The following is a 22,748-nucleotide window of genomic DNA, read 5'->3' as shown; positions in this document are numbered from 1 at the left end:
ACTTGTTAGTATTTGTACTAGTGTTAAAAGGTCAGGGCAGATGCTGCCCTACTGTGCTGTCACCTGGTGTCCCTGTGGATACCTTGCTGTATATACCACGGGCATACCCTGTCCCTGACAACACTGTCATGAAATGGACTAACCCTAAAGTTATGCTCCATTACACAGCCACAAAATCATCTCTATTAAAATGACTTGCCATAAAATCCTCAAAAAGGACCCCAAATTGCACATTGAATCCCGCTTCTCCTACCCCAATCTCTAGCACATTACTGGTTAATTGCATTTCTAAGACGGAGCTCAGGACTCTCACCCGGAACTTCTGATTGATGGGATAGACGACTTTTGCCTTCAGTGCAAACGCTGTGATATTGCCCTTGAAAGACGGCTCACATTCCTGGGAAGGAAAAAAAACAAACGGCATATGGGGGCTTTCAGTGAGATGAAGGACAAACCACCAAGAGTTTCCAAAATGCCACATCCCGTGTGTAACAGTGGCCTCGGGAAGGGCCCATAATAAGCACATTGAGTGCTCACTTGCTAGAGGGATGGATGGAGGGATGGAAGGTTGGATGGATGGATGGATGGAAGGATGGATGGATGGATGGATGGATGGATGAATGGATGGATAGATAGACATATGAATGGATGGACAGATGGACAGATGAATGGGCAGGTGGATGGATGGATAGATGGGTGTAGGGATGGGTGTGGGAGGGGTAGATGTACAGATGGGTGGGTGGGCGAACGGACCAAAGTTAAATAGCACATTCTTCATTTAATTCCAAGCGGTCAGCTTTGGAAGAAGTAAGGATTTAAATAACTTGACAACACCAAAAGGTTTCCTAAAACTTGTGAACCACTTTTTGGTGGAATAAGGAAGCATATAATTTTAGCATTGCCAGGTGTATAAGCACTTACGTGTGGCAATATGCATGCAAGGCTTTTGATTAGACCCTTAAATGAAAAGTAGTGGTTGGGGCTTTCCTGGTGGCGCAGTGGTTGAGAGTCCGCCTGCCGGTGCAGGGGACACGGGTTCGTGCCCCGGTCCAGGAAGATCCCACATGCCGCGGAGCGGCTGGGCCCGTGAGCCATGGCCGCTGGGTCTGCGCGTCCGGAGCCTGTGCTCTGCAACGGGAGAGGCCACAGCAGTGAGAGGCCCGCGTAACGCAAAACAAACAAACAAACAAAAAATAGTGGTTGGACAGGTCTTTTCACTTTTCTGAGCCTCAGTGTTCCTAGGCAGTAAGCAGGTAGCGCATCTGCCCCCAGGGACGGTGTGGATAAAGCTCCCAGCAGAGCTGCTGGAACACAGCAGAAGTGAGGCGATGGACAGCTTAAGTCACGGTAGTGAAGAGCCACCAACAAACACTGCGCAGGGATCATCTCCCCAACCGCAGCTGGATGGACTGACTCGTGCCTGCTCCACACGACATAGAAAGGCCCCACATCCTTTCCATATCGCTCTCCTGTCAGGGTCGCCCCCGCACTTTGCACGGTCGGTGCTGAACAAATGCTTGGCCACAACCAGCGGGTGAATGAAGTTGAGCGGGCAGCAGTTCAGGAACCCGGCACTCCAGGCCGGGAGGAATCTCTACTCAGCAATTCTGAACTGGCTGGCAGGTGAAAACTGCATCCACATCGATTCCAATGCTTTGCAACTAAATCTTAAAAAAAAGAACTCCATAACAAATGACTGATTTCTGATTGCTGAGTTCTCCTTGGAATTACATATCCTATCACGAGGAAAGCAGAAGAATTTATGGCTTCCTCACGTTGTGTGACGTTGAAACAGCACCTGACAGAGCCCGTGACGTGGCCCGTATACATCTCCTGAGAGGGTGACGCCGTGTGCCCTTCTGAGCAGGGCAGGGGGGAAGCTCTGGGGCAAGGGCCCCAGTTCTTGTCATGTCTATCTCTCTCTTCGGACTCGCAAAAACAGATTTAGATGACAAGAATGGGGAAAGACCACCAACATGTGGTCCTTAAACTTAAGGACCATTCTTATGTCCATCTATCCATCCTTAAACTTCCAAGGATCCTGCCATTTCCCAGATGGGGAAGATGACACAGAGAGGTTGAGCTGTGCGCCCAAGGTCACACAGCTATTAAATGTCAGAATCAGGATTTGAATCAAATTCCCTGGCTCCAGAGTCCCTCCTCTTCAGCTGACACCATCCATCTCCTTCGACATGACACAAATGAGAACAAGAGGAAAAGCCATGCTTCACCACACCCCAGGGACACAAGTTGGATCCTGAGATACTGGTCGCTCCCATATCTGCCACATCCAATCGACCACAAATCCCACCAACTTCACCTCCTAAACATCTCTCAAATCCACAGCCCTGGCCCAAGCCACCATTATATTTACCCCAAGGGGCAGCAACAGCCTCTTCCCTGGCTCCCCATCCATGTATTGAGGGCCTACTATGTGCTGGCATTTGACGCGTGTTTGCTCATTTCCTTATCACACGACAGTCAGCTTGGGGAGGTTGATGCTAAAACCCTTCCTGGCTTTCCTTGGATCCGAGGGAGCAGAGCCAGGTCCGTCCCCAGCTCCCAGCAGCCAGTCCCACTCTCTTAGCTGGGGGACTGGTACAACAGCAAAGCGTGGCAGTAAGACCAAAAAGGCTGACTTCAAAAACGGGTGACATAATCTGTGGGGCCCCGTGCAAAATGAAAACAGCGGCAGGGCGGGTGGGTCTTAGTCAAAATGATTAAGAATTTCAAGACAGCAGAGTCCAGAAACTGGCGGGGGGCGGGGGGAGAAGGGGGCGTGGTGACTGGGCACGGGGTCTGTGTGACCATAGGGCATGTCCACCTATGAAGCCGGCCCTGGCTGATGGTCCAGTGGAAACACACGTTTTCAAGGAACAATGCACAAGCAGAAAGAGCACTGTGCATTTTTTTTTTTTTTTTTGCGATACGCGGGCCTCTCACTGTTGTGGCCTCTCCCGCTGCGGAGCACAGGCTCCGGACGCGCAGGCTCAGCGGCCATGGCTCACGGGCCCAGCCGCTCCGCGGCATGTGGGATCTTCTCGGACCGGGGCACGAACCCGCGTCCTCTGCATCGGCAGGCGGACTCTCAACCACTGCGCCACCAAGGAAGCCTGCACTGCGCATTTTTAAACTCCTTCCAAACAAAGGTGAAAAGAAAGGACAGAATGAAAGGGGTAGAAAATGAGAGGAAGGCTTGGTCTCTGCCTTCCAGGAGTGCATCTTCTAAAGAGGAGACACCAAACAAACATTGCATTTCAGGGGAAAAACATAATATAGGAAGGAAAGAATATAGACACAGGGGTCCACCTGAGATGGACAGAAGCAGAACCTGGGAACCGGGAGCCTGGCTGTTTTTAGTTTTTCACGGCTCTTCTTATTAAGTTCAGAAGTCCTCCAAAGTCTGATCATCTCCCCAACCATAGCAACACAATTATTCAGAAAATTGGCTGTAGTGCAAATTTACAATGTAAAACTTCTTCAACTGAAGCAGTGCGATTATTCTGAAAATTAGCTAAAACATAATTGTAGGAAAAGAAAAGCCATTTCACTCTCTGACAAAAGGTGCTCTTTGCGGCAAATGCACAAATACCTCCAGAGGGGAGGTATGCACCCTCCCTCCTCCACAGCCAAAGGACAGGAGGAGGCTGGGGAGTAGCATGCCTCAGAGCCTTCTGGAATTTTGTTTGTTTGTGGCTAACGTGAGCTATTTATCAAAACAGAGTTCATGCAAGGAGTGCCGTGGACCCCACATGCCTTGGTTTTCTGGGCATTGGAGGATGTCAGAGTTACAGCTCAACTGGCCCTGTCAAAATCAGTCCTGTCCTCATTCCTTGACAAGCTCAGCCTGCAGAGGGCAGGGGCATTTTGGCAAAGCCGGTCACTGGAACGGGCAGACCTTTAACTTAACTCTTGGCAATTATTAGCTTGATAATGGGCATCGGCGAGGCACAGCTAATGGTTAACAGGTAAAACATTACTAGGTGGAAGAAATGGGTTAGATAGACTTCTGGGGAGGTGGAGAGACTTGGCTCCCTGGCAAAGACTGACTCATTCTGTGGTAGGACTGTTCACAGGGTTGATTCATGGGTGACCCTGTGGGGCCGCCACCACTACTGTCAACACAAAACTGAGAACCCTGAGGCTCAGAGAGGTTATTTCTCTTGCCCAACATCACACAGCACACAGGTGGCAGAGCTGGGCCTGGGGTCCAGGATTCTGGATCCCAAAGCCAACATTGTTTGTATCATATCTGAGGCTGCCCTCTCTGTGAGAAGGGTTTTTTTTTTCAGATAGGTTTATTGAGATATAATTTATGCAACTGAACAATGTAAATTGAATACTTTTTGGTATATTTACAGATATGTGCAACCATTACCACAGTCAGTTTTAGAACATTTTTATCATCTCAGTAGGAAACCTGTACCCTTTAGCTATTACCCCTACCCCTTCCATTCCCCGCCCCACCCTAAGCGACCACCAGTCTACTTTTGGTGTCTGTAAGTTTACCTGTTCTGGACATTTCAGATGAATGGAATCCTATAACATGTGGTCCTTTGTGACTGGCTTCTTTCAGTTAGCGTACTATTTTCAAGTTTCAGTCATGTTGTTTTTGTGGCTGAACAGTATTCCATTGTATGGAAGGACCACATTCTGTTCATTCATTCCTCAGCTGATGGACATTTGGGCTTCCACGTTTTGGCTATTGTGATTAGGGCTGTCAGGAACATTTGTGCACATGTTTTTGCGTGGACGTATGTTTTCATTGCTGTGAGCAGGGTTTTAATCCTATGGGGTGAGGGGAACAGAGGCATAGGGATAGATGAGGGAGAGAGAGAAACTAAGACAGGGAGACATCACAAAGCTACACTGTCACACTCTCACACACAGGCCCACAGAGATGCACATGGAGAGAGATACACAAAAACAGAGATGGACATGCAGCGAGATGCACTGATACACACATAGACAGACACACATGGAAAGACAAGCACCTGGAAACAGAGAGGCTGGGAGTGTGAGCTCAAGACACACAGCACAGACAAGGAAGGGAGGACTCATCTCCGGGAGCAGCCAGGCACTCTCTCTTCCTCTCCAGCTCCCCACGCCTCAGCCCTGGGAGGGCAGCTGATTGCTGCACGGGATCTGGCCCAGCGTGGGGAAGGGAAGCCCTGTCTCCAGAACCCTTGGGAAGTACAGACAGGGGGGTGACTCGAGCACTGAATTTTCAGCTTAATTAGAAGCTTTTCCTATTCATTTCCAACTTTTTGGTGAAATTTGTTTTAGAATACCCAACGCACTTTCCTTGATTGGTAAGCAGAAGCTGCAGAACATGACTGAGTGTCAGAGGCTGCGGGGTGTGGGGAAGCAGCCCTCCCGGGCAGGAGCTGAACACCCCCAGGCCCAAATGTCAGCTACGTGACTGAGGACAGTGACCTGGCTCCACGAGCCTCAGTTTCCCCATCTGGAAAATGGGCAAATAAACAAGGTCTACATCATGGGGTGCTGAGAGGATTGCATGAGAGAATTCACACGAGTGTTTACAGGACTCAAAAATGACACGTGAAAATGCCTGGAATTCAGTAGATGCTAAATAAGAAACTTGGTTCCAATCTTTCCCCTTTTCCCAGCACCTCTCTCTCTCTCTCTCTCTCTCTCTCCCCCTACCTACCTACCTAGATGTCTATATTCACCTTTGGGCAATTGAGGCTGGAGTCAAATGGGCAAATGACTGGAGTCTGGTCCTTTCTAGGGACCAGGAAGTGACTAGAAAGAACACATCTTTGGAAGAAACGCCCTCTCCATCCATGGAGCTTATGCAGGAAGTGATGCCCTATGGGCTGATTCAGGCTGGATGGAGCGGGGAGAGGAGCAACGAGGAAGGTACAGGGAGCACCCATCTTTTAACATCTGCATCAGAGGCCCAGAACTCCCACTCCTAGATATTTACTTAAAAGAAATAAAACAAAATGAAAACAAACAAACTTACACACAAACATTCACAGAAGCCTTGTTCAGAACAGCCAAGCACTGGAAAACAACCCACACTGTGACACATCCCCATAGTAGGCTGAGCAATTAATAGGGACAAGTGCAACGACGACCTGGACCAGCAGGCACAGGAAAGCATGTGATTGTATTCATGTAAAATTCTAGAACAGCAAAACCAATCATGGCGATGGAAATCACAGCAGTGGCTGCCTATGAAAGGGGCACTAGAGAACTTCCCGGAGTAAAGGAACGTTCCCGATTGGGGTGTTGGTTACAGGGGTGTATACACTTGTCACTCATTAAACTGTAAGCTTAAAATTTGTGCATTTTTTCTATGTAAATTATACCTCAAAAAGAAGCCTACTGGGACATGAGATCTGTTGGGGCTCCTCTGGATGAAATCCAGGTAGGGCACGGGACACCCAGCGTGAGTCTCTTCCAATGCACCCCAAATACCCAGCTTACGTTCAGAGCCTCCTCATCCTTTGAAGTCAGTGCTTCTCTCTTCCTCCTCCTGGATGGGGAGCCGGTTTCCGACGGCGTCTGAACGTTAGGTTCCAAATTCTTGAGCAGACTCTGAGAGTCATCTTTCTAAAATCCAAAGGTGGGGGTGGGGGGAACACATTGAAATTGGTCAGCCTAGTGCCCCTGTGACATTAGCCATCTACTCCCCACCCCCAGCCATCACAGCTGCTCATCTCTGCTCCGGGCCTGGCCCTCTGTGTGCAGTGCTTCTCTCCACCTGGAGTCAGGTCCACATCCTTCAAGACTGTCCAGGTGTCACCCTCCTGACAAGCCCCAAAGCCCCATCTCAGCATGTCCTCAGGACCTGGAGGCAATACTTGGATCAAAGCTCATTCCAGGGCTTCCTTGGTGGTGCAGTGGTTAAGAATCCGCCTGCCAATTCAGGGGACATGGGTTCGAGCCCCGGGCCAGGAAGATCTCACATGCCGCAGAGCAACTAAGCCCGTGTGCCACAACTACTATAGCCTGCACTCTAGAGCCCGCGAGCCACAACTACTGAGCCCGCCAGCCACAACTACTGAGCCCTCATGCCACAACTACTGAAGCCCGTGCATTGCAACGAAGAGTAGTCCCTGCTCACTGCAACTAGAGAAAGCCCGCATGCAGCAACGAAGACCCAACGCAGCCAAAAGTAAATCAGTTAATTAATTAATTAATTTTTAAAAAGCTCATTCCATTGTTTTTCTGAGTTGGTCCCCACTTCCCCAGCTCCTGTAGCCTGTGAGCTCCTTGGGGTGGGGTAACTGCTTAACATGGAGAATGACACATAAATATTAAAATTCCTGTTACTTCCTATAATGTGATTGGATAATTTTTAAGACAATATCTTAGGTAACCTTAAACTATAGAATGGTTTCTGTTGTGAGCTACAGTTTATGCTCATTATTTGTGGATTCTGTATTTGCAAATTTGCCTACTTGGTAAATTTATTTGTAATCCCCCAAACCGACACTTGGGGTGCACTTGCGGTCCTTCCTGGACACGAGCAGCAATGTGAAAAATGTGAATTGCCCGATGTGCGGTTTCCAAATGAGACTGAACAAGGCCACACTCTACTTTCTGTCTGAGCTCATCCTGCAAACAAGTGTCCTTTCTATGTTCTATTTAGTACCATTCTTTTTTAGCATTTTTGTTGGTGATTTTGTTGAAAATGACCCCGAAGTGCTGTCTAGTGTTTCTAAGGACAAGAAGACTGTGATGTGCCTTATGGAGAAAATGAATGTATGAGATTCCCTTTGTTCAGGCATGAGTTATAGTGCTATCGGCTGTGAGTTCAAGGTTAATGAATCAGCCATGTTAAATGAGGCATCTTTAAACAGAAACACACATAAACACACGTATTGATTGGTTAATGAAAATATTGTGACCAGGATCTTGTAGAAACAAAACCCTGCGTCTCCCCTGGGAGCAATGCTTCAGTATCTGCTAATCCTATGTTTGCACTGATTTTATAGAACATAATTATCTACTGTATTGAAAATCCTATTATGCCAGAGACACTTATCAAGCCTCTCTTTGACCACTGGCTGCTCATAGATATAATCTTGAACCGAGGATATATCACCAGTTTGTCATTGAGTTAGTAACCAACTATTATAGAGCATCTACTCAGTGACAAGCCTTAATCTAGTCACTGGGAATAGAGTAATGAACAAAACAAACAAAGCTGCTGCCTTCATGGAGTTTACATTCTAGTGACAAAAGAGAGACATAAGCAAACAAAGAAATAAATATATAGTGTGTTGGAGGCGTAAGTGCTATAGGGAAAATCAATGGAGGATGGGGGAATGGTGAGTGATGGGAGGGGAAGGCCTCTTGGACAAGGTGGCATTTGAAAAGAAACCTGATGGAAGTGAGAGAGCAAGCCATTCAGATATCACAGGGACAAGCATTTCAGGGTAAGGGCACAGCAAGTGCCAAGGCCCTGAGGCACAAGCGTGCTCAGCATGCCCAGGGAAGCCCATGTGTCTGGAGCAGTTGGGGGTGGGGTAGGCAAGGTTAGATGAAGCCAGAGATTTGGGGGTTGTTTGTTTAGCAGCCATAGCTGACCAGCACAAGGCTTCTGCAGGGAAGGACCCGGTCCAATCACTGTACAGTAAAGACTCCAGGAGAAAAACCTCAGTCACCCAAGAAAGAGTATCAGATTTTTTGCTCCCCAATTAAAAATGGCCTGGGGATCAAGGGTCACCAGCCATTTCAGGACAGATTCTAATATGAAAGACAAACCCCAAAACAAACAAAAGGAAAAAGCAGGCAGGAAATAGACACTGCATGGGGAAAAGAAAACTAAAAACAAACACTTATAATATCCTCAGAGAGATAAGAGAAGATTTTACAGTCACAAAATAAGAACAGGCTAGTAAAAACATAGAATATTCTGAGGACAAAAAGAACTCTTGAAAATTACGAATATGAAAAACTCAGTACAAGTATAAAGTTGAGAAAAGTCTCCCAAAAAACAGCATAAAGAGATCAAAAATAGGAGAGAAGGAAGATAATTAGAGGCCCAATTTAATCAAAAACTGATAGGAGTTCCTGAAAGAAGCACCAGAACATAGAGGAAGAAAAGAGTCATTAAAGACATCAAGAAAATGAACTTCTAGATTGAAAGGGCCTTCTGAAAGCACAGCACAATAAGTAGCATTCGATTTCCACCAAGACCCATCCTGGTGCATTTCACATACTGGGAGTAAAGAAAAGATCCTTTAAGATTCTATTGAGGAACAGAAGGAAAAAGAGATACCATGCAAAATATCAAGGATCAGAATACAACCTGATTTCTCAACATCAACAATGGAAATTGAAAGACAAATGGAGAAAATGCCTTCAAAATTCTGGGGGGAAATTATTTCCAAGCTGGAATTCTATCACTTAACTACTCTAACCAAATTAAGTATAAAGATAGAAAAAAGATATTTTCAGACATAGAAATTCTCAAAAGAACTTCCACCTATCCTTTTCTCAGAAAGCTACTGGAAGATGTGCTCCACCCAAATGAGGAAATTAGCCAATAAAGACAGTGCAGGAGATCCTGAAAGAGGGTCCAACCCAGGAGGGAGGTGAAGAAGTTCCAGCATGATGGCCCCAAGAGGTGCCAATGGTGACAGCAAAAGCCTACAGCAGATGTTTCTCGAACTTTAAGAATAAAGAGACCATGGGAGGGCTTGTTAAACACAGCTTGCTGGACCCACCTCCAGAGATTCTCATCGGTAAATCTGGGGTGGGGCCCAAGAACTGGCATTTCTAACAAGCTCCCAGGTGACGCTGATGAGATTGCTCTGGTTCACTATGAGAGCAGCAACGGTCTAGAGGCAACCGGCTCATATTGGAGAGTTCAGAAGCTTTCTGGGAGAGAAGTTTTCCTAGAAGATAAAACTGATCAAATACCTAATGTATTCAAATGTCTTAAAAGAAAATGTAGACAAATGGGGGAAAGTTTACTGTTAAACAGATGATAAGTACACAGAGTCTAAGCAAATGAAAAAAACGGGTAATTATTCATTTCAGGGAAAACAAAGTATTGTGCAAAAAAGGAAAGTAATCCTAAGTACAGCGGATCCTTGGTTGACAGTGAATTATGTTTACAGAATTGTAATAGCGAAAACACCAAATACTGATTTCACCAAAATTACCCCATAACCACATAGGGAGGTGGTGACGGTGGATGGGCAGGGTGGAAATAGGAAGGAGGGGAGAAGAGAGCTAAATCACTGCGCACTTCCTCAGTGGGAAGTCAAGCAGCCATGTCAGCAGGTTATTTAGAAGTAAATGACCAAGATGGCCAGCTGAACAAGAGTCGAATATGATGGCTTCTGAAAAGTGGGAAATGGTTGCAAATGAACATTTTAAATTATGTGAATGTGTAACTTTGATGCAAAAAAAAAAGTTTTAATGATGAAATAAATAAAACTAATAAACAAAATAAAACAGAAACCACAAAGGGAAAGGGGTGCAAGACAGAATTATGAGCTGGGTGACCTGGACCACAGGAGGAGAACAGAGTACCCGGGACCCAAGAGGGAGGAAGTGTCTGATCCAGCCTGAGGTTGGGAACACTTCCCTACATGGTTTTCTTTCTGGGTCCTGAAGGATGGGTGGGACAAGAGGCAAGGAACAGATGTGCAGAAGTGCAGCGACATCTGGGAATCAAGGGGATTCTGGGTGGCTGGATGCATGGGCGCCCATGTCCCAGGGAAGGTCAGTCACCTTATATACCATGCGAGGAAACTGGACGTGATCTTGTTCAGGTAACCAGGAGCCACTGAAGGTTTTTAACTAGGACAGTCATATTGCTTCTGTTTTAGAAATAGAAACTAGAGGCGGGAGACGGAGGAAAGGAGGACACTTAGAAAGGAGTGCTACAAAGGTCACATCCAAACCATCAGAAAATCCAATCAGCCCCAGCCTTGAGCCAGAGCCCCCTCCATAGCTACAAACCTGGTCTGAGCCACGACCACCCTCAACTGGACTAGTGCAGCTGTGACCGACCAGCTGTGGAAACCCAGACAGCTTGGTGAGTCTCTGTCAGCCTCGGCTTACTCAGCTGCGAAATGGGCTGCTCTATGGTCTGAATGCTTGTGTCCCTTTCCCTCTCAGTTAATGTGTTGAAATTCTAACCCCCAAGGTGATGGTATTTGGAGGTGGGGCCTTTGGGAGGTGATTAGGTCATGAGGGTGGAGCCCCCCCTGAATGGGATTAGTGCCCTGATAAAAGAGGCCCCAGCAGCTCCCCTGTCCCTTCTGCTCTATGAGGACACAGCGAGAAGTCAGTCATCTGCAACCTGGAAGAGGACCTTAGCCAGAACCCAACCATGCTGGCACCCTGATCTTGGACTCTCGGCCTCCAGAACTGTGAGAAATAAGTTTGTGTTGTTTATCAGCTACCCAGCTGATGGTATTTATGTTATAGCAGCCCAGACTAAGACAGATACCAACTGCCACCTTACCAGGTAGCGGATGACTAAACACTCTGACTTAGGGGTTCAGACAGACTGCAGTTGAAGTCCAGCCACTGTTTATTCATCATGTGACCCCAGACAGAGAACAACCTTGCAGAGCCTAGATGTCCTCACCTGGAAAGTGAGGCTGACAGTCCCCCCCCACTCAAAGGCTTGGAGTGAGAATATAGAAACAAATGCCCGCAAACTCCTGGCAAGGGGCCCGGCACCCAGGAAAGGCTCTGACGTGTTATTTCCCTCTTCACACAAGGAGCCAGTGTCTCTTAATCACCAGCGGGATGTGACAATCTCAAACTTACCTACGAGCATCTTGCACTATGTTAATTTCAACTTTTATCACCACTTTGCAGCACGACACGCCCCTGAATTCCCCTGCCATGTGAGATGCTTACATCTGCTGGATGCATCCCCTTCTTGTGTGGGCCAGGAATGGGGGAACAAAACCACACCACCTTATCTCAGATCCCACCAGATTTCATCCCTCAAAGAGGTCAAAGCTGCAGGAACCTAAGACAGCGATCATACCACCAGTGATGGAATCCCTGCTGCATGCCCGATACCTCCACACAACATCCGATCCCATAACAACTGCCATACGAAGCATCCGTGAATCCCTTTCAGGCAGCCACCTGTGACCAATCCCATCCACCTCCTATACAGTGGCTTTGGGGTTAGACACACACGCCTGTCATTTGGCAAGTTATTTTAACCCTCTGTGCCTCGGTTTTCTCATCTGCAAAATGGGGCCATTAATGGAACAAGCTCACAAGCTGTTTTGCAGAGTCAATGAGATCATTTTCAGGTAGAAAGTGTAGCTCAACGCCCAGCATACAGCCAGAATTCAATAAATCCTAGCATTTTCATTCCTCCATCACACAACTCATTGATGAGGCTGTGTTATAATCAAGTGTTTACTTGATTATCTGTCCATCCAGAGGCTGTGAACCTCCAGGGGCAGGATCAGGGTTTATCCTGTACATTGATGTGGTCTCTAAGCCCCTAGGCCATGCTTGGCAGTAGACGGTGCTCAGCAAACTCTTGCTGTGTGATCGAATGTTGAATGCATGCTGATGTAGCAGCCTGGGACTCAAGAGGAGTTAACTGGGTAATGCACACAGCAAGGAAGCAGAACGGACATCCAGGGGCGGGGAAATCCCCTGCCCTCCTGTCCACCACGCTGAGCTCCGCCCATAAGTCCAAACGCTTAGTGCTACAGATGAGGAGACTGAGGCCTGCAGGCCTTCATCAGCTAAGGTCACACAGCGTTGTCAGATGGAGCAGACACTTCGGGGCAACTCCAAGCCAGAGCCCTTCTGTCACTTGGCCGGCTCCCCCTGAAATCACTGTCTCCAGCCGCCTCCCGCAGCTGAAGGGGAATCCCCCAGGGCAAGACCTTTTGCAAGCGATGCCCAAGATCACGCTCAAATGGGCTCAGAGAAGGGGGATGGAAACCCGTACCACAGAGCCGAGGAAGACCGCGTCCCCGCGCCCCACACCCCGGTTGCACGCTCGGCCGACCCACCTGGTGCGGCGGACGCGGGCGGGCGGCGCGGCAGCCGAGCCAGAGGCCAAGGCCGAGGCCGAGGCCGAGCGCGGTGCCCAGCAGCACGGCGGGGACCAGCAGCGCGGGCGCCGGCCGCACCGCGTCCCGGCCCAGCTGCAGCCGCGCGTCGCTCCCGCAGGTCGCCGCGCCACGGGCCATCGGGGCTGCTCAGGCGGCCGGCCCGCCGCATCCCACCCGCTGCCGCGCGCTGCCCACTCCCGCCGCTCGGAGCTCCATCCCCGCCGGGTCCTCCGTGGACCTGGTCCCCGGCGGGCCAGGGGCGCGGCGCGCTCCGCCGACTCCTCCGGCCTGTGCAGCCTCCTTCCTCCAGCTCCCTTTCCAGCTTCCCGGCGCTGCCCAGCCAGAGGGAGGAGCCTGGACCCTCCGCCCAAAACTTTGAACCACCCCCGCCTCCAGCCCTGCCTTTGCACTGAGCATGCCCGGCCAGAGGCGTGCTTCTCAGCCAGGAGGACCTTTTGAGAGGACTCTTGTTTTGCACGGGCCTCTTGACTTCCAGAGGGGGAGGGGACCACAGCCAGGGAGGAGGGTGTTGCTCGGTTGTTTACTGAGTGCTTAGGATTTGTTAAGCATTTAGCCTGATGATCCGAGTAACTTTCTTAACAACCTTCGGAGATGGGCACTATATTTTTTTTTAATTTTTAACATCTTTATTGGAGTATAATTGCTTTACAATGGCGTGTTAGTTTCTGGAGATGGGCACTATTAACGCGCCCTTCCTGCTGAGAGGCTCAGGGTCAGCACCAAGTGATACATTGCGAGTCTGACTCAGCCTTGCTCCTGACCTCTACCAATTGGCCCCCTTTGGACCGCACAGTCCGGCCGTGCCTCTGAACTTGTTTGCCTGCAGACTCCTGTTTTAATACTATTTTCTTCCAGGATGGTCAATGCTTTCCTCTAAGACTACGTGTAGGGAGATTGTTACCCTCAGCCCCTGCTAGCCAGGAGATGCTGCGTGGTCATTCATTCACTCAGCATTTCCAGAGACCCTGCTGTTTGAACCAGCACCAGGGCAGCCACCAACCAGACAAGGTCCACCAGTGAGGATTTCACAGCTATGTGGGGAGATAGGCAGAATTCAGCAACTGTTTTCTTTAAGCAACATTTACTGATGCTAGCTCTCTTTCTGGGTGCTGGGGTACACACACACACACACACACACACACACACACACACACACACGTGCATGCGCGCATGAATGCACTCACACCCCTACCCTTTGGAGCTTAATTCCCTGTGAGGGCCAGAGCAGGGGTACCATGGGGATCTCTGGGGATCCAGAGAGGGGTTTTTTGTCCTTGACCTGGACGTCCAGCTCAGGTTTCTGGCTTTTTAACTCGTTTCCTCTTCACTCCTTCCAAGTTGGCAAGATGGGAACTATTACCTAGATTTACTTTTTATAGATGAAGAAACTGACAGCCAGACAGGAGAATTGGCTCATTCAAGGTGTTGCAATAGGAAACTGGGCACATATGTTCACACCCGTGTCTGTCTGGTTTCAGGACTCACACTCTCTGCCATGCGGTGCTTCTTAAATGTTTGCTTGGGAGCAGCTCCAAGGCTCCTGGGAACATGTATGAGGGCAACCAGAAGTTCTTGCTTTATGCTGGCTATTTCCTTGGATACTCAGGCTTTCATTTCTTAAAATGTAGTGTTCTTTGCATGTTTATTATAAAATTGGTTGCATATCGAAATCATCCTTTACATTTCTCACTAATAGAATTAATGCTCCAACAATATGCTAGCATTTAGTCTTTGGCCTTGTCTCACTCCTGGCACACGCTGCATACCCCCAAGGACAGTGTACCCTGTGTGGAAAGCTTGGCTAATAAACTCTCAGATTCCCAAACCCCACTGTCTTGTCCCTGTCAAGTCAGGAAAGGACGATCCTCGGAGGGGCTGGGTAAGAAGGAGCACAGGTGCCAGGCTTCCTGGCCTGAGGCTGCCCTGCAGGAAGGCTGCAGGAGGGTGAAGAGGTGTAAGCTGTCGCTGGGGGCCCAGGGTAGTAACAGCCCTCCTGCCATGGAGAGTTCTGGGAGTTCGCTCAGCTGCTGCCTCCTGGCTCCAGACACCAGCTCCCCTATTTTTGGTTCCCCAGAGAGGTCCCCCAGTGGCTGTCCTGACCACCTGCCCACCCCTCCCTCCTGGGGGAACGTGAGGGTGGCTTCTTGGACATGTTCAAGGGCTCATCCACAGCAAGGGTTCACACAGTGGGAACCTCACTGGGTTGAACAGAACCCAACAGGACATGAACAGCGGCCTTCCTTTCTAGCCTCTGAGCTGCCTTTTCCCTCCCAGCCCCTCTCCTTGCTGTCCTGTGTCCCCATGACCCTGCCTCTCCAAAAGTTTCACAGTTCTCTAATAGGGGGCTGGTGGGCCTGGGCAGACTCCAGATTCAGCGCGGTGTGTGTGTGTCAGGGAAGCCTTGCTGGAGCAGGTGAGTCTGAGCTGAGACTTAGAGAACGGAGGAGGCATTAATGGAGGGGCACTTGGAACCCCTGAAATCTTTGGAAGCAGGGGTCACCCAATCTGATTTTGGTAGAGACCCCGTCTGGGGCGCGATCAAACTCAAGTGTGGCCGCCCAGCGCTCGCCGCGCCAGCCTGGCTCCCTCCCTCCCTCGCCAGTCTTGGTCCTCAGCCTCCTCCGGTCCCGCCAAGCCCCAGATGCCTGTGTCTGTTCCAGGAAACTTTCCGCGGAGGCTCTCACTGAGCATGCTCGGCGGCGGGGCGGGCCTGGGGTCCGGAAGCTGCTCCAACTCGGCCTTCCCCAGCCACGTCTGGGGTCTCGCGTCCCTGGCTGGCGATGGGCTCGGCGGGCGCCCGGGGGCGCGCCACGTGGGTGCTGGCCGGGGGCCTCCTGGCTGCCGCCCTGGCGCTGCCTGCGGGGTCCGGGGACCGAGGCCGGCTCCCCGCGGACCCGGGGCCCCTCCGGCGCCCCCTCGGTGCCCAGCCTCCCCAGGATCCCCGCTCCGCTCCCGGGGTGGGGCCCGAGCAGACCGCGGAGGTAAGGAGGGCCCGCCCCCAGTCTTGGGACTGAGTTGGGAAGTTTGGCTTCACCCTATACCCGCGGCGGGGAGGCCCCTTCGGGTTAGGGAAATTACCCTAACGGGAGGGCGGGATCTGAGTAGGATGCAACCCGTGTTCCTTAACGCTTGTGGCCAGAAAACTCCCTGGAAAGGTGGAGACAGCGGTGTGGCTGGTGGCTGTGGGTTTGGACCTTGCCAGAGGCCGGGTCGACCCCCCTCAGCAACCTAAGAGCTCTGTGACCTAGGGCAGGTAGCTTCCCTTCTCGTGCCTCGGTCTCCTGATCTGTAACTGTTGCAGGGTCCACCCCAGAGGGTCGATGTGAGAGTTTAGATGAGCTCAGGAATGTAGGTAGCGCATCTCACACAGGTGAGCGCTTCGGGAGAGTGTAGCAGTTGATACAAGGCACTATTGTTGGGGTTTCCCGTGACTGCAAATTTAGTTACTTTCTACTTCACCCTGCCCCTTCCTGTGTGGTCCCTAACTTGGGAGGGCACAGAGCTCTGGCTGTCACCCTAGATTTCCCCTCTCCCTCCGCCAAATCTGGTCACCAGTCCCCCTGCCTTTTCCTCCTAATCAGTTCTGATGTCTACTCCCCACTCCCTTGCTCACCCGGCTGCATCCACTAGGGTCAGTCCCCACCCCTCAGCCTCTGGCCTTTGACGGTTGTTTCCTCTGGGTCACCCTCACACCCTAATTTCCCGTCCATTCCTCCCCCCACCTCTAGGTGACCTGTCCATGGTAGACACCTGACCACTCTGCCCCGCCCCCCACTCGCCACTTATATCCCCTTTCCACCCTGACCCCTGTTGCAAATCCAGGCTTCTGTTCCCAGGAACGTCTGTCCAGTGGTCTGGCGCTTCGCTGCCCTGTGGTCCTCCCAGCCCTCCCCCAGGGCCCGGCTCCTCTTGTCCTTTTGAGTTTTCTCCCTGTAGACCCCAGGGCGCCTGCTACACTTGCTACAGATTTTTAGGTCCCTTAAATGAGATTCCCTTCACTGTCTATGATTAGTTCTTAGGTTTTCACTAGAGAAGACAAAGTAATAATGCTGTGTCAATTTACTGAGCTTTTATAAAGCTCATGATGAACATTTTCACAAGGTCCTTTCACTTGCTCCTGTCTGGTGTGGTGGGAAGTATCTGGCCCATTTTGCTGATGAGAAAACCAAGGCCCAGGGAGCCAAACCCCCAGGCCTGTCCTGTGCTCTCACAATGGCTCTCCCGTTCAGAGCTCACTCACCTGTCCTCACCTGATCTTTCCTTTGGGAAGCCAATGCCAGAACATTTACATGGATGCCAGGCTCTACAAAAGCGTGCTTTGAAAACTGGAACCCAAATGCTCACATTAACTTATTGTCTCTCCCCTCCTGCAGAGGGCAAGCTAACAGCCAGTTTACAACTGTTTCCCAGTTGTTCTAAAACTGCTGTGTCCAGTACATTGGCTCCGGCCACGCTGTGGCTGTTTGAATTTAAACGTTTCAGGTGCCCGATGGCCCCATGTGCTAGTGGCTCCCATATCGGACAGCCCAGACCATAGAGCATTTCCATCATCCCAGAAAGTGCTATTGGAAGTTTGTCAGAAGGAGAGAAACAGTGAAGGCTTGAGTGGACAAGAGGCTTCTGAGTGTTTATGGAAGGGCCTTTGGGTGCCAGACTGTCCTGGGCGCTTGAGATACAAGGGGACAAGACAGTCTCTGCTCTTAGACCTGCATTCTTGGGGCAGGAGAAAGACACTAAATGGTGTTAGTCTATAGTGTGGCAGTTGGTGGTCAGGCTGTAGAGAGAAATACAGTGGGCAAAGTGGACTGGCAGAGATGACCTTGAGAGCCGTGGTCAGGGTGGAAGGCGCTTTTAGGAGATGACAGTGGAGCAGAGCCTTGGATGGAATGAGGGAGGGGCATGGGTGCTTCTGGAGAAAAACTTTCCAGAGTGAGATCATAGTGAGGACAAAGGCCAGAGGTGGGAAGTGCTTAGTGTGGCCCAGGACCCGTAAGGAGGCTGGTGTGGCCTGAGTAGGGGTCGGGGGAGAAGGGAGGAGGGGGACGAGGTGAAGCTAGAGGGTGAGGGGGGCCAGATCAGGAAAGACCCTGTGGCCCATGGTTAAGACTGGCTGTTATTTTGAGTTAGATGGAAGCCATGGGTGAGTTTTGAGCAGAAAAGTGGCTTGCTCTGACTTGTCCTTTTTTTTTTTATGAGGTAGGCGGGCCTCTCACTGTTGTGGCCTCTCCCGTTGCGGAGCACAGGCTCCGGACACGCAGGCTCAGCGGCCATGGCTCACGGGCCCAGCTGCTCCGCGGCATGTGGGATCTTGCCGGACAGGGGCACGAACCCGTGTCCCCTGCATCGGCAGGTGGACTCTCAACCACTGCGCCACCAAGGAAGCCCTGACTCGTCTTTTTAAAGCATCCCCATGGCAGGTGTGGGAGTAGAGGATAGAGGGCAGAGGTGGAAAGAAAAACCAAGAGAGGAGGCATGTGGGAGACCAGGCAGACGATGGAGGTGAAATGGACCAGGGAGGTTAGTGGAGGGCTGCTGAGAAGTTGTGGATTGGGGATATACTTTGAAAGTAGAGCCAGGGGATTTGCTGGGATTGGATGTGGGTTGAGAGAGAGGAAGAGGAGTCAAGGATGAAACCAAGGATTTGGGCCTGAGCAGATGAGAGACTAGAGATACCATCAGCTAATATGCAGAAACCTTGGAGGCAATCAGGAATTCTGATTTGGTCTTGTTGAGTTTGACGTACCTATGAGGCATCCAGGTGGAGATGTACAGGAGAGTGGGGGATGGGTGAGTCTTGATCTGGGGGAGGAATCTGAGCTGGAGATCTATATCAAGGAGTGGACAGTGTACACAGGCCTTTAACCCCACAGGGCCTGGCTGAGTTCCCCTTGGGAGTAGGTATGGTTTGGTTTGAGAAGAGTGAGGCCTTAGGGCAGAGGCCTGGAGCAACACCAGGGCCAGGCATCCAGCAAAGGAGGTAAGACCAAGACTGTGACCCACAGGCCAAGGGAGGAAAGTATTTCAGAGGGAGAGAGGGCTCCCCAAAGATGTTCACATACTGATCCCTGGAACCTGTGAGCGTATTACATCACATGGCAAAGGGAGATTAACGTTGCAGGTGGTGTTCAGGTCGCTAATCAGCTGACCTTATAAAGGGAGGTTATCTTGGAACATCCCGGTGGTCCCAGGGTAATCCCAAGGGTCCTTAAAAATGGAAGAGGGAGGCAGGAGAGAGTCAGAAGATGTAACATCGGAAGGTCAGAGGGATGCACGGGGAGGCCTCAACCCACCACTGCTGGCTTTGAAGATGGAGGAAGGGGCCGTGAGCTAAGGAGTGTGGGCTGCCTCTAGAGGCTGGAAGAGGCTTACCCAGAGCCTCCAGAAAAGAATGCAGCCCTGCAGACACTTTGATTTTAGCTCAGTGAGACCCATGTCAGACTCCTAACCTCCAGAACCGCACAGTAATAGACATGTGTTTGCTTTAAGCCGCTCAGTTTGTGATGATTTGTTACAGCAGCCATAGGATGCTAATACACTCACATACCAAATGCTGCTGGTGAGTTGTGTGCAATAAGGATGGAGAGCTGGCTGTGCACTGAGGCCTTGTAGAGGTCCTGGTGACCTTGTCAGGAGCTGTGTCATCTCGGAGAAGGGGATCACCAGGGAGGGGAAGGCTGGATATTGAAGGTGGGTATCGACTGGCAGTTGGTGTGGTGTCTGTGAGAGCAGGCTGCTCACGGCGGCCAAGGAGCCCCCAGAGAGTCACCCCTAGGCTAGTGAGACCCAGGATCCGGCGAGACCTCAGGGAGCCACAGCCAAGGGTCCCCAAGGGTCCCTGGCACTTGAGGGCTTCCCGAGTCATTTGCTACCTGGGATCCTGCCCCTCCCCCTCAAGCGGAAGCGTCTGTTGGGAAGGGGACCTCTGTCCGTCGGTGAGGTCAGGGACCTGCCACAGAGCCTGCCGAGTGGCAAAGGCTGGGTGAAAGAATGGATGGAAAGTTCCAGGGGCAGGGGTCGTATAGGCAGTCGTGTCGGAGTTGGGTGCCCCGTAGCACCACTGTTTGCCCCAGAGACCTCACGAATGAATTCTAGTCTTCTCTGGTTAACAGACTTTAGTTTTTAGAACAGTTTTTGATTTTAGAAAAATTGTACACATGGTAAAGAAAATTCATATATATCCCCCCCAATACACAGTTTCCCCTACTATTAGTGTCTTACATTAGTAAGATACATTTATTACAGTTAATGGTCTAACCTTGATATGCTATTGTAGAAGTCCATAGTTTATTCGGATTTCCTTAGCTTTTGTGCCCAATGTCCTTTTCTGTCCCAGGACCCCATCCAGGACACCACTTTACGTGTAGCTGTCACTTTCCTTGTCTTGAGGACCTCAGCAGTTTAGAGAGGACTGGGCAGGTACTTTGCAGGGTGTCCTCTGTTGGGATTCATCTTGGCGCATCTAGTAACATGATTTATCGCTATTGGCGTTTTTTTTTTTTTTTTCATTTGTTTGTTTTCAGATTTCACTATAGTTTATAACAGTGAAAAAACACCCACATGGTCCTAAGGGCATATTCAATTTATGAGCATCAAAGGAAGACAGATTTAGATACATTAAACTGTTGTTTCTATGTTTATAATGATATGCAGCCACATAAAAAATAATGTACAGAACACCTTGTCCTACAAAACAGCTTTGGGGAATTTTCTCTGACTAGAAATTATCCCAGTTTGGGAACATTAGATTAGACATGAACATAAATTCAAGATGTTATTAATTTACTTGAAAGAGTTGAACATTTAAGAAGGCTGTTTCTACCAGTGGAAACAAAGATGGAAGACTGTCAAATAATTGTGAGTTGCTTGGAATTCTTCCTGGCTTCCAGGAATTAAATTGGGAAAAGACATCTGCTCACACAGTAAAAATGATCATATTAGTAAATGTTTCCTTAAATGAAACACACAATGACAAAAATGATTCTTTAGTGGATTCCCAGTCAAAGGGAAAGAAATATTCAATAAGTTGGAAACTATGCCACGGTCTTCAATTTCAGAAGTAGAGATTAGCCATTAAGAGGAAGTTTTCTGGGATGTTTCGCTGTCGGTGTTGACCTTGAACTCCCAGCTGGACCAGCGCTGGCCAGGTTGCTCCACTGTGAAATTACCCCCTCCCCTGCACCGTACTTGTTAGAAGGAGGTCACTATGCGCAGGCTGGATGTATGCTCTTAGGAGATTGTTTTTTCCTGCCAGATGGCAGCAAAGACTTATTCCATCCACATCAGTGTCTGGCACACGGCATTCTTCTTCTGAGGAAGTGGCATCTCTTTCCACCTTGTGGAAGGCACGTTATGGATTGGTGGTTGTCCTGGCCACACACACCTGTCCGAGGGGGTGTCGGGGACAACGTTCACATTGGGGGTGGGGGGCCTGGAAGACCCTGAAGGAACAGGCGTAGTTCCCATCACTCAGTCTATGTTCTCCTTATTGCTGGTGTTGCAATGACACATGGGCACACGCTCCTCTTACAAGAAATGAAACAATATAGGTGGCGTGGAAACAAGGGATTCTCCCCTCTACTGTGCACAGACTTGGTCCCCAAGACCCAAAGTCTAAGATTTCAGCATACTCCTTTCTAGGCTTTTAAAAATAATGTGTGGTTATGATATTATATGTTGTTAAAACGTGTAATTATATATTAAATGTATAAATAATTAGTATTAATTATATTGTTAAATATCTACATATATAGATATACTTTCAAGTTATTAAATATGTAAGTAAATATATACTAGTAAACTAACTGTAATTTATATAAAACTAAAGATAATATAAATACATAAATGTAATTATTAAATATATAATAATGTCTTAAGCATACAAAAATGCCATTTTTATTAAATGAAACCATATTATTCATAATTTTATGACCTAGGGATCTTACTTGATATATATTAGAGTTCTTTCTAGGTGATCACAGATCTGCTTTATTTATTTCTTTGTTTATATTTGTAATTGTTGCACGAGACACATAACGAAATTTACCCTCTTAACAGTTCAGCGGTGTTAAATACATTCACACTCTAGTGCTTCCATCTCCAGAACTCTTTTCGTCTTGTGAAACTGAAACTCTGTCCCCATTAATCAACAACCCCCCCTATTCTTTTGTCCCCCAGCCCCTGGCCACCACCATTCTACTTTCTGTCTATGAATTTGACATACCTCCTATAAGTAGAATTGTATGCATGGACCACTTTTACTTATCCATCCATCAGTGGACGCTGGGTTGCTTCCACCTTTTGGCTACTGTGAATAATGCTGCTGCGAACAGACTGGGCTTGGCCCACTTCAATGGCTGTAGCCAGGGCACTATAATAACAGTAATTATTATTATCATTATTTTATGGTGGTGGGATCTGGGCCTTTCCAAGCCTCAGTATTTTACAAAAGTAGAGTGGAGGGGTTGGCTGGGCCCCATTTAGACAAGTTTTCATCACTGAACGAGGTGAAGCAAGCTGGGAGGACGCTTTGAGGTCCACAGTTTTCAGAGGAGGAATCTGAGGCTCAGAGAGGCTGGGAGACTTGGCCAAGGACACACAGCGAGTAAATGGTCCAGTTCGAATCCAGTTCTCCGGACTCCCGGGCTAGTGTTTTATGTGCCACTCTGTGAAAACTTGCAGGATCTTGGGAGT

At 49.4% G+C, this 22,748-nt stretch overlaps 2 protein-coding genes across 8 annotated transcripts in view; one reads left to right on the top strand and one right to left on the bottom strand.

The window, feature by feature from the left end:
* EVC (EvC ciliary complex subunit 1) overlaps positions 1-13,360 on the bottom strand; it is an 83,388-nt gene extending 70,028 nt beyond the window's left edge. For 4 of the 6 annotated variants that reach the window (XM_060012821.1, XM_060012822.1, XM_060012826.1 and 1 more), the window contains exons 1-4: positions 12,996-13,360; positions 6,457-6,582; positions 922-1,128; positions 314-397 (exon numbers count right to left, since the gene is read on the bottom strand). In XM_060012821.1, the coding sequence (XP_059868804.1) occupies positions 314-397; positions 922-1,128; positions 6,457-6,582; positions 12,996-13,175 (597 nt within the window). In that variant the 5' untranslated portion in view covers positions 13,176-13,360. The remainder of the gene's footprint in view (positions 1-313; positions 398-921; positions 1,129-6,456; positions 6,583-12,995) is intronic. The other 2 variants (XM_060012824.1, XM_060012825.1) reach the window with 1 other exon arrangement.
* A 2,468-nt stretch (positions 13,361-15,828) lies between these two features.
* EVC2 (EvC ciliary complex subunit 2) overlaps positions 15,829-22,748 on the top strand; it is a 138,617-nt gene continuing 131,697 nt past the window's right edge. For both annotated transcript variants that reach the window (XM_060011807.1, XM_060011806.1), the window contains exon 1: positions 15,829-16,039. In XM_060011807.1, the coding sequence (XP_059867790.1) occupies positions 15,839-16,039 (201 nt within the window). In that variant the 5' untranslated portion in view covers positions 15,829-15,838. The remainder of the gene's footprint in view (positions 16,040-22,748) is intronic.

This window comes from Delphinus delphis, chromosome 5, assembly GCF_949987515.2.
Source record: "Delphinus delphis chromosome 5, mDelDel1.2, whole genome shotgun sequence".
Lineage (NCBI taxonomy): Eukaryota > Metazoa > Chordata > Mammalia > Artiodactyla > Delphinidae > Delphinus > Delphinus delphis.
The sequence above is the reverse complement of the archived record's forward strand: the minus strand, read 5'-3'. Positions and strand labels throughout refer to the sequence as shown.